Source organism: Triticum aestivum, chromosome 5B, assembly GCF_018294505.1.
Source record: "Triticum aestivum cultivar Chinese Spring chromosome 5B, IWGSC CS RefSeq v2.1, whole genome shotgun sequence".
Lineage (NCBI taxonomy): Eukaryota > Viridiplantae > Streptophyta > Magnoliopsida > Poales > Poaceae > Triticum > Triticum aestivum.
Window position 1 is genome coordinate 359,002,313 of NC_057807.1, and position 18,806 is coordinate 359,021,118.

Sequence of the window (18,806 nt, forward strand, 5' to 3'; positions counted from 1 at the left end):
TATGTGTATTACCACGATCGAGATCCAACAAACTATTCTCATTGGGTGTATTACCATCGAAGGTTTTATTCATGTAAACAAAATAACAATTTATTCTCCGTCTTAGATGAATAATCGTGTTGCAACAAACATGATCGAATCATATTTATGCTCAACGCAAACACCAAATAACATTTATTTAGGTTCTACACAAATCTCAAAAGTATAGGGAGTGTATGATGATGATCATATCAATCTTGGAACCACTTCCAACACACATCGTCACTTCTCCCTCAAATAGTCTCTGTTTATTCTGTAACTCCTGTTTCGAGTTACTAATCTTAGCAACCGAACAAGTATCAAATACTCAGGGGCTACTATAAACACTAGTAAGGTACACATCAATAACCTGTATATCAATATACCCTTGTTCACTTTTCCATCCTTCTTATCCACCCAATATTCAGGGCACTTCCGCTTCCAGTGACCATTTCCTTTGCAGTAGAAGCACTTAGTTTCAGGCTTTGGTCCAGCTTTGGGCTTCTTCACGGGAGTGACAACTTGCTTGCCATTCTACTTGAAGTTTGCTTTCTTTAACTTTGCCTTTTTCTTAAAACTAGTGGTCTTTTCAATCATCAACACTTGATGCTCTTTCTTGATTTCTACCTTCGTCGATTTCAGCATCACGAAGAGCTCGGGAATCGTTTTCGTCATCCCTTACATACTATAGTTCATCACGAAGTTCCAGTAACTTGTGATGGTGACTAGAGAACTCTATCAATCACTATCTTATCTAGAAGATTAACTCCCACTTGATTCAAGCGATTGTAGTACTCAGACAATCTAAGCACTTGCTCACTAGTTGAGCAATTCTCCTCCATCTTTTAGGCGAATCAAATGTCTCATACCTCTTGACACGGGCATGAGTCTGAAATACCAATTTCATATCTTTAAACATCTCATATGTTCCATGACGTTTCAAAAATGTTTTTGAAGTCCCGGTTCTAAGTCGTAAAGTATGGTGCACAAAACTATCAAGTAGTCATTATATTGAGCTAGCCAAATGTTTATAACGTCTGCATCTGCTCCTGCAATAAGTCTGTCACCTAGCGGTGCATCAAGGACATAATTCTTCTGTGCAGCAATGAGGATAAACCTCAGATCACAGACCAAGTCCACATCATTGCTACTAACATCTTTCAACATAGTTTTTCTCTAGGAACATATAAAACACATAGGGAAGATATAACGCGAGCTATTGATCTTCAACATAATTTGCAAAATACTACCAGGACTAAGTTCATGATAAATTAAAGTTCAATTAATCATATTACTTAATAACTCCCACTTAGATAGACATCTATCTAATCATCTAAGTGATCACGTGATCCAAATCAACTAAACCATAACCGATCATCACGTGAAATGGAATAGTTTTCAATGGTGAACATCACTATGTTGATCATATCTACTATATGATTCACGCTCGACCTTTCGGTCTCAGTGTTCCGAGGCCATATCTGCATATGCTAGGCTCGTCAAGTTTAACCTGAGTATTCTGCGTGTGCAAAACTGGCTTGGACCCGTTGTAGATGGACGTAGAGCTTATCACACCCGATCATCACGTGGTGTCTGGGCACGACGAACTTTTGCAACGGTGCATACTCAGGGAGAACACTTTTATCTTGAAATTTAGTGAGAGATCATCTTATAATGCTACCGTCAATCAAAGCAAGATAAGATGCATAAAGGATAAACATCACATGCAATAAATATAAGTGATATGATATGACCATCATCATCTTGTGCTTGTGATCTCCATCTCCGAAGCACCGTCATGATCACCATCGTTACCGGCGCGACACCTTGATCTCCATCGTAGCATCATTATCGTTTCGCCACTTATTGCTTCTACGACTATTGCTATCGCTTAGTGATAAAGTAAAGCAATTACAGGGCGATTGCATTGCATACAATAAAGCGACAACCATATGGCTCCTGCCAGTTGCCGATAAATCGGTTACAAAACATGATCATCTCATACAATAAAATATGGCATCACGTATTGACCATATCACATCACAACATGCCCTGCAAAAACAAGTTAGACGTCCTCTACTTTGTTGTTGCAAGTTTTACGTGGCTGCTACGGGCTGAGCAAGAACCGTTTCTTACCTACGCATCCAAACCACAATAGTTTGTCAAGTTAGTGTTGTTTTAATCTTCCCAAGGAACGGGCGTAGCCACACTTAGTTCAACTAAAGTTGGAGCAGCCACCTGTGTGCAAAGCACGTCGGTAGAACCAGTCTCGCGTAAGCGTACACGTAATGTCAGTCCGGGCCGCTTCATCCAACAATACCGCCAAACCAAAGTATGACATGCTGGTAAGCAGTATGACTTGTATCGCCCACAACTCACTTGTGTTCTACTTGTGCATATAACATCTACGCATAAAACCTGGCTCGGATGCCACTGTTAGGGAACGTAGTAATTTCAAAAATTTCCTACGCACACACAGGATCTTGGTGATGCATAGCAACGAGAGGAGAGAGTGTTGTCCAGGTACCCTCATAGACCGAAAGCAGAAGTGTTAGAACAACGCGGTTGATGTAGTCATACGTCTTCACGATCTGACCGATCAAGTATCGAACGCACGACACCTCCAAGTTCAGCACACGTTCAACTCGATGACGTCCCTCGAACTCCGATCCAACCGAGCTTTGAGGGAGAGTTCCATCAGCACGACGGCGTGGTGACGCTGATGATGTTCTACCGACGCAGGGCTTCGCCTAAGCACCGCTACGATATTATCAAGGTGGATTATGGTGGAGGGGGGCACCGCACACGGCTAAGAGATCCAAGGGATCAATTGTTGTCTCTCAAGGGGGTGCCTCCCTCCCCGTATATAAAGGAGTGGAGGACGGGGAGGGGGCCGACCACCCTTGGTGCGCCCCATGAGGCGTCCTACTCCCATCGGGAGTAGGACTCCCCCTCTTCCATGTTGGAGTAGGAGAGGATAGGGAAGGAGAGAGAGGGGGAAAGGAAAAGGGGGGGCGCCGCCCCCCTCCTTGTCCAGTTCAGACTTGGGGAGAGGGGCGCGCGGCTGCCCCTTGGCCGCCTCTCCTCTTCCACCACGTGGGCCCATAAGGCCCAATAACTCCTAGGGGGTTCCGGTAACCCCCCGGTACTCCGGTATATATCCGATAACCCTCGGAACCATTCCGATGTCCGAATATAGTCGTCCAATATATCAATCTTCATGTCTCGAGCATTTCGAGACTCCTCGTCATGTCCGTGATCACATCCGGGACTCCGAACTACCTCCGGTACATCAAAATACATAAACTCATAATATAACTGTCATCGAACTTTAAGCGTGCGGACCCTACGGGTTCGAGAACTATGTAGACATGACCGAGACACGTCTCCGGTCAATAACCAATAGCGGAACCTGGATGCTCATATTGGCTCCCACATATTCTACGAAGATCTTTATCGGTCAAACCGCATAACAGCATACGTTGTTCCCTTTGTCATCGGTATGTTACTTGCCCGAGATTCGATCGTCGGTATCTCAATACCTAGTTCAATCTCGTTACTGGCAACTCTCTTTACTCGTTCTGTAATACATCATCCCGCAACTAACTCATTATTTGCAATGCTTGCAAGGCTTATAGTGATGTGCATTACCGAGTGGGCCCAGAGATACCTCTCCGACAATCGGAGTGACAAATCCTAATCTCGAAATACGCCAACCCAACAAGTACCTTTGGAGAAACCTGTAGAGCACCTTTATAATCACCCAGTTACGTTGTGACGTTTGGTAGCACACAAAGTGTTCCTCTGGTAAACGGGGGTTGCATAATCACATAGTCATAGGAACATGTATAAGTCATGAAGAAAGCAATAGCAACATACTAAACGATCAAGTGCTAAGCTAACGGAATGGGTCAAGTCAATCACATCTTTCTCCTAATGATGTGATCCCGTTAATCAAATGACAACTCATGTCTATGGTTAGGAAACATAACCATCTTTGATCAATGAGCTAGTCAAGTAGAGGTATACTAGTGACACTCTGTTTGTCTATGTATTCACACATGTATCATGTTTCCGGTTAATACAATTCTAGCATGAATAATAAACATTTATCATGATATAAGGAAATAAATAATAACTTTATTATTGCCTCTAGGGCATATTTCCTTCACATTATCGCCCACAACTCTTTGTGTTCTACTCGTGCATAAATCATCTACGCATAGACCTGGCTCGGATGTTGTTGTTGGGTAACGCGGTAATTTCAAAAAAATTCCTACGAACTCGCAATATCTATCTAGGTGATGCATAAAAATGAGAGGGGAGAGTGTGTCCACGTACCCTCGTAGACCGAAAGCGGAAGCATTTCAACAATGCGATTGATGTAGTCGAACCTCTTCGTGATACAACCGATCAAGTACCAAACGTACGACACCTCCGCATTCAGCACATGTTCAGCTCGATGACGTCCCTCGTGCTCTAGATCCAGTTGAGGACGAGGGTGAGTTCCGTAAACATGACGGCGTGGCGACAGTGATGATGATGCTACCAGTGCAGGGCTTCGCCTAAGCACTACGATGGTATGATCGAGGTGTGTAACTGTGGAGGGGGGAACCGCACACGGTAAAGAGAAACTTATGTGTCTTTGGGGTGCCCCCTGCCCTCGTATATAAAGAAGGGAGGGAGAGAGGCCGCCCCCTAGGGGCACGCCAAGTGTATGGAGTCCTACTAGGACTTCCAAGTCCAAGTAGGAATCCTTTTCCTTTTAGGAGTAGGAGAGAAGGAAGGAGAGAGGGAGTAGGAAAGGGCAAGGGGGGCGCCGCCCCCTTCCCCAAGTCCAATTTGGACTCATGGGGGGCACCTCCCCTTGGCCTGCCTCCTCTATTTCCCGTATGGCCCAATAAGGCCCATTACTTCTCCCGGTGAATTCTCGTAACTCCCCGGTACTCCGAAAAATACCCGAATCACTCAGAACCTTTCCGATGTCCGAATATAACCTTCCAATATATCGATCTTTACGTCTCGACCATTTCGAGACTCCTCGTCTCATCCGTGATCTCATCCGGGACTCTGAACAAACTTCGGTCATCAAAACACATAACTCATAATACAAATCGTCATCGAATGTTAAGCGTGCAGACCCTACAAATTCGAGAACTATGTAGACATGATCGAGACACATCTTCGATCAATAACCAATAGTGGAACCTAGATCCTCATATTGGCTCCTACATATTCTACAAAGATCTTTATCAGTCAAACCGCATAACAACATACGTTGTTCCCTTTGTCATTGGTATGTTAGTTGCCCGAGATTCGATCATCGGTATCATCATACCTATTTCAATCTTGTTACCGGCAAGTCTCTTTACTCGTTCCGTAATACTCCATCCTGCAACTAACTCATTATTCACATTGCTTGCAAGGCTTATAGTGATGAGCATTACCGAGAGGGCCCAGAGATACCTCTCCGAAATACGGAGTGACAAATCCTAATCTTGATCTATGCCAACCCAACAAACACAAGGCGTTCCTCTGGTATTCGGGAGTTGCATAATCTCATAGTCTGATGAACATGTATAAGTCATGAAGAAAGCAGTAGCAATGAAACTGTAATCATCATAATGCTAAGCTAACAGATGGGTCATGTCCATCACATCATTCTTCTAATGATGTGATCCCGTTCATCAAATGACAACACATGTCTATGGTTAGGAAACATAACCATGTTTGATTAACGAGCTAGTCAAGTAGAGGCATGCTAGGGACACTATGTTTTGTCTATGTATTCACACATGTACTATGTTTCTGGTTAATACAATTCTAGCATGAATAATAAATATTTATCATGAAATAAGGAAATAAATAATAACTTTATTATTGCCTCTAGGGCATATTTCCTTCACATATGGGTGAGGGTATGTGCGTATGTATGGTCGTCTACGTCTGTACTGTGTTCATATATATCATGAAACATGCTCCATTGGAGCTATGAAGGCCGCAAATAATCTAAGAGTGTATACAACCGCAGACATCATATCCGGATCCTCAAACGCCCGCGGACGCGATCGGGAGCGTCAGCGGGCAGTGACCGGTCATACCTCACATTTTTTCTGTTATGCATGCGATTACCTCATATTCCATCCTCTAGATCCATACAAAGCATGCAAAAAGATGCTACGCAAATTACACTAGTCTACACTATGCATCGTCCTCTTTGAACATGTCCACTATCTCGGTGTCGCACGCCTGGTAGATGAGCATGTATAAGGGCTCCGGCCCCTCCTTCGCATCCATGTAGGCAAGCATCTCGTCGACGCCTGCTTCAGCTCTGTTTGGAGGATACGACGGTTGGCCTCCGCCTCTACCTCCGACTGGAGGGAATCGAGGATTTCCTGTTGCTCCACCCGCAGATCCGCGTCCCCTGCCTCCTCCTACTCCGTCGCCTCCTCCTCCTCCTTTTCCTCGGACTCCTCTTCCGGATCCACCGCATCCGGTGGTAGCCCCGCAACGATCATGGCTTCGCGCCTTGCTCGAATCTGCTCAAGGAGTTGCAGCCGGCGCTCCCGGCGTTAGATAGCTCCTGACCTGTCGTTGTTGTGGCATGGCTACTTGATTGTGGTGGCGGACAACGAGTGGCTGACTTTTAAAGAGTGAGACAGAGAGGGAGAGAGGTGGATGGGCTCGGTTCGCAACGCGGTGAGGAAGTGGGTGTGCCTAGGCCTAGGGGACGCCGTCCGGCTTTAATAGCCAGAATTCGGCCCATGGGTAGCATGACGGAGCGGTGCGACACGGCGTTCACGCCCAGCCGGAGAAGCGCCCGTCGGACCATCGGTTTTCTGGGTGTTTTCCTGTGAGACCCCAATGTCAGTCGGACATGACAGACGTGCCCGGGCCGCCCCATGTCCGCCCTACATTTGGACTGGATATGAGGTATGCCGGTCAACCGAGGCATTTGAGGCCCATTTGAGGCACCCGCCCGGGTTGGATTTTTGACCGATCATTGACCGTGCCATCCACCCGAACATTTGAGGGGCGTTTGGGGTGCCCGAATGTAGATGCTCTAAGTTTGCTAGAGTACTGCTTCAACTTAGTGAAACTTATCAAAATTGCATTGTGACAAAGTGTGCTTAATAGTACATAAGGCCTCGTACAATGCAAGGTGCTCAGGAGAGGTGCTTGAAGAAATAAACCAGTCTTTCTTAAACACCGATGGTTATTTATATAGGGTAGACATTTAATTAGGCGTCTCTCCTGTAGAAACAGACACTGGTGCTTCATAATAAACTGTTTTATTTTTCTGAGAATCTTCCTGAGCACATAGCATTGTAGAAGGCCTAACGTGGCATTGATAAGCTATTCCAAAAATCATTAAAAAAGATAAGGACATATGGCACGCTGTCTTGTGTCTGTATGGAATCGGGTGCAAATTTGGATATAAATGCATCGAGACGGACAGCGCGCGAAAGTGAATTTGGTTTCAGTCGATGCATTAGCCCGGCGTTTCCATTCATTTGGATCCAAACGGATTGAAGAAATGCGTTGGCGTGTTGGAGTCGGAGTTGCCCTTAATACTTATTAGCAAATAATGTTCCCTTTTTTGAGAGTACGCAATCGCGTACCTTAGCTTTATAGAAGGCAGAAATATGTACAAGAGTTGAAGATTACACAAGGCCGTGGTAACCCACAAATAGTCATGACTCGGCCCTTGGAACTCCACTCCTACAACTAAACTCTACTACTCACAAAATGTGGTAACTCCGTGAGCTCCTGCCAATGCCCAAGCATGCAGCTCGTCAAAAATCTGACCAGTGAAGTTTGCGATAGAAGAGACTACCCCTGTTGGTCCAAAAACTAGTCCTTTGCGATGTTTTCACAGGCTCCAACACATGAGCATGACAACCGTGTCGAAGCCTTTCCGAGTCTCTTTTGGGATCAGTTTGCAAGCATGCAACCACGAGTTTGCAATCTTGTCAACTGTCGTGGGGACCAGGTTAGTCGTGATCCTTGCACGGAGGAAGCAGCAATGCCAGACTTGCCATGTGAACACGCAGCGGAGCAAGATATGATCGACCGTATCCTCCTCTTGGTCGCATATGTAGTAGAGAGATGCTTGGTCTTGCAATCCATGTCGTAGTCGTCGATCTGCCGTCCAAAGCCGGTATTGCATGGCAAGCCACATGAACATCTTGCACGATAAAGGCGCCCAACATTTCCAAATAGCCGCGACTAGGGCAAAGCGAACACTGCCGTGCCACAATTGGCATAGGTCGATCGCGAGGTGTAAGCTCTGCTGCTGTTCCATCTCCAAACAGGGGTGTCACTTTGCCTCGAATCAAGCACCGTGTTGATCATAATATCCCAGATCTGGATAAGCTGAAGAAGCCCATCAACAGATAGCTCACCCGTGTATCATTTGCCCATCGATGCATGTGCAGGGCCTCTCGGACAGTGCGCCTATTGGCCACTTGCGTGCGAACACGCAGTCGTACCAGAGGTGCAATCTCTTCCATAGTCGAACCCTCGATCCATCGATCTTTCCAGAATAGGGCTCTCTCTCCATTGCCCACTTTCCAATGAACAAGACTGTTGAAAGCCGCTTGTACGTTGGCATCCATAGCTAGCGGCAAACCCTGCCAGGGTCTCGAATCGTCCGTGTGTTTAAGCCATTCCCACCTTGATCGCAAAGCCAGTCCATGCTTGTTCAGGTCCAAGATGCCCAGTCCACCAAGCTGCTTAGGCCGGCACACCTTTTGCCACGAGACCGGACACTTGCCTCCATTGATTTGTTTAGAGCCAGCCCAAAAGAAAGCGCGACAGCTCTTGTCAACGCGATCCAGCGCCCACTTTGGCGCATCTGCCACCAACATATGGTGTGTGGGTCTAGCTCTGATCACCGTGTTGACTAGCATCAGTCTGCCGGGTCTCATGACCAATCCGCGCTGCCATCCCGGCAGGAAGTTTAGCACATCGTCTACCACAGGCTACCAATCAGAGCGAGTGAGCTGTTTGATGGAGAGCTGCACGCCAAGGTACTTGCACGAGCAGGATTCCATGCGCCACGGCAAAGCAGCCACAACTCTCTCCGTGCCTGTCTCATCAGAGCATATCATGATTGCAGAGGACTTGGCGAAGTTGACGTGCAGTCCGGAAGCCGTGCCAAACATTTGTAGTGCAGAGCTAGTAAAACTTAGATCAGCGATGGTTGGCCTGATGAAGAGAATAACTTCATCCGCGTAGATCGACAACCTCTGGAAAGGCGTGCATCCAGGTATGGCACTAATCGCGCCCCACTCTTGCGCTTTCACAATCATAGCCGTGAGGGCGTCCATAGCAATGATGAAGATCAGTGGGGAAACTGGGTCCCCTTGTCGCATCCCTTTGGCATGTCTGAATTTCTTGCTCGGGCATCTATTAACAAGAACTCGCGAGCTGGTCGTAGACAGGAGAATGGCAAGCTGAGAACACCAATGCTCAGAGAACCCTTTGGCTCTCAGTACCTCGTGCAAGAACGACCAGGAGAGCGAGTCGAAGGCACGAGAGATATCAAGTTTGACTGAAACTCCTTTAGCCTTTCTCCAATGCAGGCTCCCGGCTACTTGTCGGACAAGCAGGAAGTTGTCATGTATGTTTCTGCCTCTAATGTATGCCGATTGGTTGATGCTGACCAGCTCATGCATCCGGAGACATAGCCTCGAGGCCATCAGCTTCGCCTTGATCTTCGGGATACTGTGTAGTAGGCTAATCGGTCTGAAGTCACAAATTCTGCAAGCATCCGGTCTCTTAGGGATGAGCGTGATGATCGCCTGATTTAATCTTCCAAATCCCCTTCCATTTCCAAGATGGAGTTTGTGAATTGCAGCCATGATATCTCCTTTAATAATGTTCCACGCCCCGTGGAAGAACAGTCCGATGAAGCCATCCGGACCCGGCGCTCTCTCGGCGGGCATGCTTTTGATGACCGAGTAGACCTCCTCCTCCGTGTAGATGGCATCCAACTCCTGAAGATCCAGCGGAGTTATGCCCAGGAAGTCAAGATCAATCGAGTGCTCCCTAGCCTGGTATGTGCCCAATAACTCCTTATATGCTTTATAGAAAGCCTCCTCCTTGCCACATTGATCGGTGATGACTATGCCGTCATGAAATTCCTCAACTTTCTGCCATTAGCCACTAGATGAAACAGCTTTGTATTTGGACCTCCTTCTGCCAGCCATCGGATTCGCGAACGTTGCCTTGCAATCGTGCGCTCAAGCAAATAATGTTCCCAGTGCTTCAACGAATTACCAAGCAGGAACTAATTATGCGGCATTGATAAACTATTCCACAAACCAAATACGTAAAAAATATCGACGAGGAATTTGTTGGTCAGATAATATACGCAGTTGCGGGTCAGTGAGGCGCCAAACCGTATCCTGTCCCCTTCGCCACGTCTGACAGGGACGCACTCCCTCCTCTGCGCTTGACCGCTTCCACGGGAGCGACCCAAGGATCTTGACAAAATCAATCATGCTGCCGTGTGGGACCACCGTTAATGGCTGCTGCACTGCAAGTCCGCAGCCTCCTGGACGTACGTATCTAGTTGCGGCACAAAGTTTGGCACAATCAAGACTCAACGCGTGTCCCTACAGCCGACACGTAGACGGATCTTTCACGCCAGGTTACAAAATAAACTAATGAGAAAAGTCTAAAATAAACCTTAAACTTGTACTCCAAGTCTGAATCAAACCCTGAACTTAAAATCCCTGAAACTGGCACCCGGTACTATCTAATCCCGGTCTATACCGGCTGATTTCTGCTACGTGTTCGTTTGCGGAACAGAAAAAAGTATGATCCTGATCACCACTGTCGCTGACTACATGGGCCCATGTGTCATATTCATCTTCGCCTGCCCACGCTCTCTCCACCCCAAAATCTCTTTCTTCTCAGATCCATCCCGCCGCCACATCTTTACCCCACCTCGAAGCCACACCCGTCCCGTCGAGGTACCAGGAGAGGCCCGTCGTCGCCACTATGGTCGGCGGGAAGAGGCCAGAGGCGACCGCCGGTGGGGATGAACATCGTGACGCCCGTGCTCGTCGCACTCGAAATCCTCCGCCATTGCCAGAGCCAAGAGCACGGATGATGCCAAATTGGGTCGGCCTCACCGTTAGCCCGTCTGCTTGTCGCTCTCGCCGCGGTTGATGGGTGCCGGAGTTCGTGACAGAGTGCGACAAACGTGTCAACACTTTGCCGGGAGCAGCCCAACCTGATGTGCGGCCGGCGGCCGCATGCCACACTTACTTCCCATCCCAATGCTCCCATGTGTGGCTGTGCGCATGGGCGGTTCGTGCAGGAGCACCTCGCCGCCAGAATCTCCTGTTCAGCTGTGCTCACGCTGCCCCGGCTCCATTGTGCACACCGGTTTCTCTCACACAGTGGAGGTGATGGATTAGTGGTGTAATTGTTCATTGTTTTGTTGGCATCCAATTGGGCTAGTTCTGATTCCCAATTCCCCGTCTCCTTTTTTGACTCATCTGCAATTAGCATACCGTGATGATGGATCTGGATAGAAAATTTATAGAGCAGAAAAGAAAGAGAGATAATGTAGGGAAGAAGATGGATATGACATGTGGGCCCATATAGTCAGTGAGAGAAGCGTGTGATCCCAGCTGGGATAGTCCTTTCCCCGGTTTGACAAACAAGTATTTAACATAAATCAACCAGGATAGACCGGGATTAAAGAGTACAAGGTGCCAATTTCAAGGATTTTGAGTTCATGGTTTGATTCAGGCCTGGAGAATGAATTTAAGATTTATTTTAGACTTTTCTCTAAACTAATCAACTCGTGTCCATGTCGCCAAATAGCGGATTACTACCGATTAACAGCTTAGAGCATCTCCAACCGGCGCGGCAAAAAGCACGCCCACGCGCTAAAAATTTGCTTTTAGCGCGTGCCGGCTGGTTCCGCGCGCTCCAGCGGTGGCGGAAATTTACCGCGCGCGGGAGAAAGCGGCACGCTGCGCGGTAGATTTGGCGCGCCGCTTCGCGCGCGCCCATAAATTCCCGCGCTCGCCACGCGCACAGAACACAGCCACGCGTCCTTCCCCCCGCAACCTTGCCGCTTCGCCGCTTTCCGCGCCACCATGCCGCCGCGCCGTCGGGGTGCTTCGAGTTATCGCGGCGTCCGCGAGCGCCCCAATGGCTGGTACTCCGTCGAGATATGGTCCGGCGACGTCCAGCTCGGCCTCGGGACGTTTCAGAGCGCGCACGAGGCGGCCCGCGCGTACGACGCGGCGGCGTGGCGCTTGGAGAGGCCCCGGTCGCAGATGAACTTCCGAGACGTCTTCATGCACGAGCAGGCGCAACGCGTCGCCCCTCCGCCGCGTCTCATCACCGACATGGACCGTGCCGACCACGCTCGGCGGCAGCGCCGCCTCCTCGTCGCCGAGGAGGACGAGCGAGCCATGGCGGAGTGGCGCTGTCGCCACCCGGAGGACGTCGCCGACGAGCGTGCCTACTGGGCCGAGAGGACGGCAAGGCGCCGTGCGAAGCGGGCTGACCGGCATCGGCGGAAGGCATTGGCGAATGCGCAGTGCGATATCGTTCAAGCAGGTGGGAGGTCGTTCTTCACGGCCAACGATGAACGTTGGGACGAAATATGGCTCTCAACCTCGGACGACACCGACGAGGATGATGATGGTGATGGTAGCGATTTGGAGTAGTTTCTATCTATGTATGCCGTAGTAGTTTCTATCTATCTATCTATGCAGTAGTAGTATCTATCTATCTATGTATGTCGAACTATCTATCTAGTTGCACCGATGTAAAATATCTTTTTGTATCATTTTTTTATCTATGCAATTAATTTAAAAAATGTTGTAGAATAAGCGCGCGCTGCATTTTTATCGCGCCTGCTGAAGCTGTGTGCGCGCATGGTTTTTTAGCGCAGCTGTTGGAGCAAACGCTGCGCGCCGCGCCAAACCAGGTGATGGACGCGCAAAAATCAGTTTTTAGCGCGCGGCGCGTTCGGCGCTTGTTGGAGATGCTCTTACTTAGCAATTCTCGAAAAAAAAACTTATTTAGCAGCGTGCGGTCGGAGTAGAGCGCACACGCGAATTCTCCGAGCTTTGGTGGAGGCCAGGGGATGAGCGTGCGGTCGCTGCTCGGTGTTCGGCGGCGAGCTGCCTCGCGGCTTCTATGTCGGCCAGGTGGGCCCAGCCATCGCCCAAAGTCATATGTATATCCCCTTGGCGGCTGGCGGGTCGAAGGCTGCAATGCCTCGGACTCGACATACTCTATGCCACGTGTCCAGGGAGCGGTCTGGTGGGCCAGGCCGTACGTACGTCTACCCGAGCGCAGCTTGAGCTTACGATATCCATGACCAAATGGACTATGACCATGGCGAAACGAGCACGACTGCACCATCTTCCTTCTTGTGCTGCATGCGTCGGTTGCGTAGACCAAATGAAATGAGGTTGCCCGGCGGACCAAAGCCGCCCACCCCGATGAAGAGGGGTTTGCTTCTAAGTTTCAACTCTTCCTCGTTCACAAAGCTACTAGGTTACTTGTAACCAAGTCGAAGGAATCTATCTAACTTTTGTTCGTCTGAACCTAAAGATTTGCATCCCATGTACGTGCTCACGTACCACACCACACATGCCCTCGTCTCACTCGCCAGCCCCGTCGGCAATCTATCAATCCGGACATGCATGCATCAAAGCGAGATCAAGGCCATAGCCCATATCTGCAACAAGAAAGTCTAATATAATAGTAGCACCACTATGCAAACGAAAACAAAACGCGGATTACTTATAGTGATGTAGGTGCACCATCATCATGGAGCTATAGACGAAGAAGCTGCCATGCCGCTTCTCATCTCGCTTTCTCGCGTTCCTATCCACTGGTGTCATCGGGCTCCACGTGTCGATCCTGCCACGCGTCGGCATCCCAGGCGAGTGCTCCCTGTCTGGTAACACGTGTTCCGCCTCCTCTATAAGTTCGCCCCCCGCGCTCCTCACTAGCAATTTACAGCCCACCTCTCAATCTCTCTTGAGCTTACTCCATTTTATGCGCCCACTATACTTCCCTTAATCCAAGCCCACCACTACACCGGCCGGTTCATCTGCGATGCCGGCGCCGACGCCACCACGGAACCAGCCCAAGCGCCGGCGGCCGCTTGCTCTCCCCGCGGTCTGCCCGTGCGAGGGCATCGCGCCGGAGCCACTCCTCGCCTCCGTCGTCTCGCTCACGGCCGATGTGGCGAGCCGCAGGGCCGGCGACGCCAGCGCCTTCCCCGTGCTCCGCCGCGGCACGCGCCAAGCAGTACGCCTCGCGGGCCTCCTGCTCGCGTTCCTCGAGGAGATCCAGGACGCGACGGCGACGCTGTCGTACTCCGCCGTGGTCGGTCTCACGGAGCTGCACGTCGCCATGCAGAAGATGAGGTTCCTGCTCACGGATTGCGCGCGTCGAGGGGGCCGCCTGTGGGTGCTCGTCAACGCTGAACTCATAGCGTCTGAGCTCAGGCTGTGTCTTGGATCCGTCGCGGCGGCCATGGACGTGCTGCCGAGGTGCATCGTGGATGCATCTGTGGAGTCGGGGGAGCTCGGCCGGCTGGTATCGGATCAGGCGTGGAGCGTGGTGGTGCGGCCTGACGCCGGCGACAAACTAGCAGTGCGGAGCATACGGTCTATCATGGATACCTTTAAGAGGGGCGTCGCGCCGGAGGCAGATGATGTGATGCGGGTGCTCCGCCGGATCAGGGTCGAAAGCTGGTTCCAGTGCTCCGAGGAGATCGCTTATCTAGATGGCGAGCTCTCCGCGCGGTTCGACGCCGGCGACGAGAACAGCAGCGAGGTGGTCCTCCTCAACAATTTGATGGCGTTCCTCGTGTACTGCCGCGTGGTGCTGTTCGATCACATTGACTCGAAGCAGTCGGATGCGACGGCGGTGCGACCGGCGACGTGCCCGGAGTGGATCAGACCGGAGGCGCTGCAGTGCCCGATCACACTGGAACTCATGACGGACCCAGTGACCGTGTCCACCGGCCAGACATACGACCGCGCGTCCATCACACGGTGGATGAAGGCCGGGTGCCGCACGTGCCCAGTCACCGGCGAGAAGCTCCGCACCGCCGACCTCGTGCCCAACGCCGCGCTGTGCGGGATCATCGAGCGGATGCTGCTCAGCAACGGCGTCTCGCTTCCCGAGACGAGTTCCAGGCACCACCACGGCGACGCTGACAGCTCAGCCGCTACATTCAGTCCGTCAGCCACCGGCGCCGCACGGCTCGCCGTTAGCTACATCGTGGGCCAGTTCTCGACGGGGTCGACGGAGGAGCGTAGGAAGGCGACATCCGAGGCCCGCAAGCTCTCCAAGCACAGCGTGTTCTACCGAGCGCTCTTCGTGGAGGCCAATGCCGTACCGTGGTTGCTGTGCCTCCTCTCCTGTATGGACGTGTCCGTGCAGGACAATGCCGTGGCGTCCCTACTCAACCTCTCCAAGCACCCCGGTGGCCGGACAGCGCTCGTCGAGGCCGGAGGCATCGGCCTCGTGGTCGACATCGTCAACGTCGGCGCCAAGGCCGAGACGCAGCAGAACGCCGTGGCCATTCTGTTCTACCTCTCGTCGAACGCCGAGTACGCCGAGGAGATTGGCCGGTTCCCGGAGGCCATACCGACGCTAGTGCGGCTCATCAAGGAGGGCGCGCACCGAGGCCGGAAGAACGCCATGGTCAGCCTCTACGGTTTGCTCCAGTCCCCAAGCAACCACGCCAAAGCCGTTGCCGCCGGCGCCGTGGTGGTGCTTGCTGGGCTCCTTTCCAGCGACCGCGACGGCGACCTTGCCTGCGACACCGTCTCGCTGCTGGCGAGGATCGCCGAGCAGCCGGCGGGCGCACAGGCCGTGCTCGCGCGGGCGGGCCTAGTCGCTCACCTCGTTGAGTTCCTCGCCGCGTCTTCCTCTCGCTCCGGGAAGGACCACTGCGTGGGGCTGCTTGTCTTGCTGTGTCGTCACGGCGGCGAGAAGGTAGTCACCCTGCTGGGCCGGATGCCGGGGCTGATGGGGTCACTGCACTCGCTCGTTGCCGACGGCAGCCCGGCGACTTGCAAGAAGGCGCGGTCGCTGATCAGCATGATCCACCGGCATTACGAACTGACCAGGCCGTCATCATCGCCGGTGCCGCTGCCGGTGCCTACACCGGACGCCGGTGACCGTTTCGTTCGCCTCGTGCTATAGCGCCGCGCGCGACGAGGCGTCCCCTTCTCCTAGCTAGCTAGTCCTAAGTAAGCACAGTACATCGTACAGCGTGATGGATACGTGACCATTTTTGCTCTCGATCTCATTCTCAGCTCGAGTTTTAGAAGAGCTGAGATTGAATTTTGTTCCTCCCCACCATTCCTTGTGTTATACGCCGCTATTGCTATACACGTGCATACACGGATTAGAGTTGCAGTTTGTAACACCTTTGTTGTACATATTCTGTGTCAAATTGGACTGTGTGTTCACTCTGATGATTTGAGTGCATAATGGAAGAAGATAGTTGTGGGAAAACAGATTTGGTGGCGACTGAAACTTTCTCGCTCGAAAATGAAAATCTTGACTGTACTTACATGATTGCAGTATGTAAGACAATAGGCTTTGGGAGGAACCGGCACAACCCTCTAGGGGTGGCCTATCACATATATATATATAATGAGGTGATATACAACGTTACAATATACACATGTAAATACAGTCTAACACCCTCCCTCAATCTTAGCCACTTTCTAATGAATCTAGAAGGGTAAGATTGCGCCTGCAAGTCTCAAACTGTGGCAAAGGCAATGGCTTGGTGAAGATGTCAGCAAGTTGATCCTTGGAAGAAATAAACTTGATCTGTAGTTGCTTCTGAGAGACACGTTCACGCACAAAGTGATAGTCAACTTCAATATGTTTCGTTCGGGCATGGAATACCGGATTTGCAGAAAGGTATGTAGCACCGATATTATCACACCAAAGAACAGGAGGCTGTGATTGGGGTATACTTAACTCCTGAAGCAAGGACTGTACCCAGATAATCTCTGATGTGGCATTGGCCACAGCCTTATACTCAGCCTCAGTACTGCTACGCGAGACAGTAGCCTGTTTCCGAGCACTCCAGGCAATCAGGTTAGAGCCAAAGAAGACATCATAACCCCCCGTGGATCGCCTGTCATCCGGATTGCCAGCCCAGTCTGCATCAGAATATGCTGAAAGACAACCAGAGTCAGACGGCCGAATATGCAAACCATGAGCCACCGTGAAACGAATATAGCGCAAAATCCGCTTAACAACAGACCAATGAGTGTCACGGGGTGACTGCAGATACTGGCAGACTCGGTTAACAGCATAGGAAATGTCTGGTCGCGTGATCGTCAAGTACTGGAGCCCACCAACAATACTCCGGTACTCGGTCGCATCAGAAGAAGAAAGAAGCACACCATCAACAGCATTGAGCTTATCAGTGGTAGACATGGGTGTAGTCGTCGGTTTGCACTTAAGCATCCCAGCTCGCTGCAACAAATCCAGAGAGTACTTCTTCTGCGTCATAACAAGGCCAGCAGCACGAGAAGTAACCTCCACACCAAGAAAGTAATGAAGCTTCCCAAGGTCCTTGACCGCAAAATCAGCACCAAGTGAGCGAACAAGCGCAGTAGCAGCCGACTGAGAGGAACTGACCAAAATGATATCATCTACATAGACCAACAAGTACATAGTAACCTCAGGCCTTTGAAGAAGAAACAATGAGGAGTCAGCAGTTGATGATGCAAAACCATGAGCACGAAGAGCCATTGCAAGACGAGCATGCCAAGCACGAGGAGCCTGCTTCAGACCATAAATTGCCTTGGACAGACGACAGAGATGATCAGGGCGATCCGGATCAGAGAAACCCGGAGGCTGGCGCATGTAAACCTCCTCCGCCAAGACACCATGAAGAAAAGCATTTTGAACATCAAGCTGACGAAGAAACCAACCTCGAGTAACAGCCAGAGAGAGAAGAAGTCTGATGGTAGTAGGCTTGACCACTGGACTGAAGGTGTCTTCATAGTCAAGTCCAAAACGCTGTCGAAATCCACGAGCAACCAGACGAGCCTTATAGCGCTCAATGGACCCATCAGAATGCCTCTTCACTTTGAAAACCCATTTGGAATCAATGACATTTACCCGTGATTGTGGAGGAACAAGAGTCCATGTCTGATTGCGAAGAAGCGCTTGATACTCCTGCTCCATGGCCTCTCTCCAATGAGGAATGCGCATAGCAGCTTGATACGTGCGTGGCTCAGAGGATGGATCTGCGAGAGCAGCAGACATGCACGCCGCTAACCAAGCAACTGTGCCATCGTGACGTTGCTTAGGCTGAAAAATGCCACTCCGACTGCGCGTATGTGGACGTAGAGCAGCAGCAGGAGCCGGCGGAGGCGAAGGTGACGGAGACGTGACGGTCGCCGGAGATGCAGGAATCACCTCAGGCGAGCTCGGGACAGACGACTCCGGGCTGCATGGCGAAGACTGGCCCGACGACAGGGGCTCAGAGGCCATGGGCGAACCGAGGGTGGGCGAGGCCAGCTCCGGTGACACCGGCCTAGACGGCCTTGGCGAGGCGAGAGTAGGCGAGGCCGGCCCTGGTGAGAAGGGCCCAAACACCCTGGGCGAGGCAGGGGCGGGCGAGGCCAGGCCTGGTGATGACTGCCCCGACGCCCTGGGCGAGACGGGGACCGAGGAGGCCGGCCCAGTTGGCGGGGTTGCAGGGCGCGACGATGGCGAAGGCAGCCCAGAAGCCAGAGGCGACCGGG

The 18,806-nt window shown here is 51.1% G+C and overlaps 1 protein-coding gene across 1 annotated transcript; it reads left to right on the forward strand.

Annotated features, from left to right (window-relative positions):
• Positions 1 to 14,032: 14,032 nt before the first annotated feature.
• On the forward strand, positions 14,033 to 16,543 carry LOC123116128 (U-box domain-containing protein 19-like). The gene has a single exon (XM_044537131.1). It carries the CDS (start codon positions 14,125 to 14,127, stop codon positions 16,228 to 16,230), a length of 2,106 nt encoding a protein of 701 aa, XP_044393066.1. The 5' UTR covers positions 14,033 to 14,124; the 3' UTR covers positions 16,231 to 16,543.
• Positions 16,544 to 18,806: the final 2,263 nt, after the last annotated feature.

Excerpts from the sequence above, each read along its gene's own strand:
- LOC123116128 (XM_044537131.1), top strand. The coding sequence starts at position 14,125 with ATGCCGGCGCCGACGCCACCACGGAACCAGCCCAAGCGCCGGCGGCCG.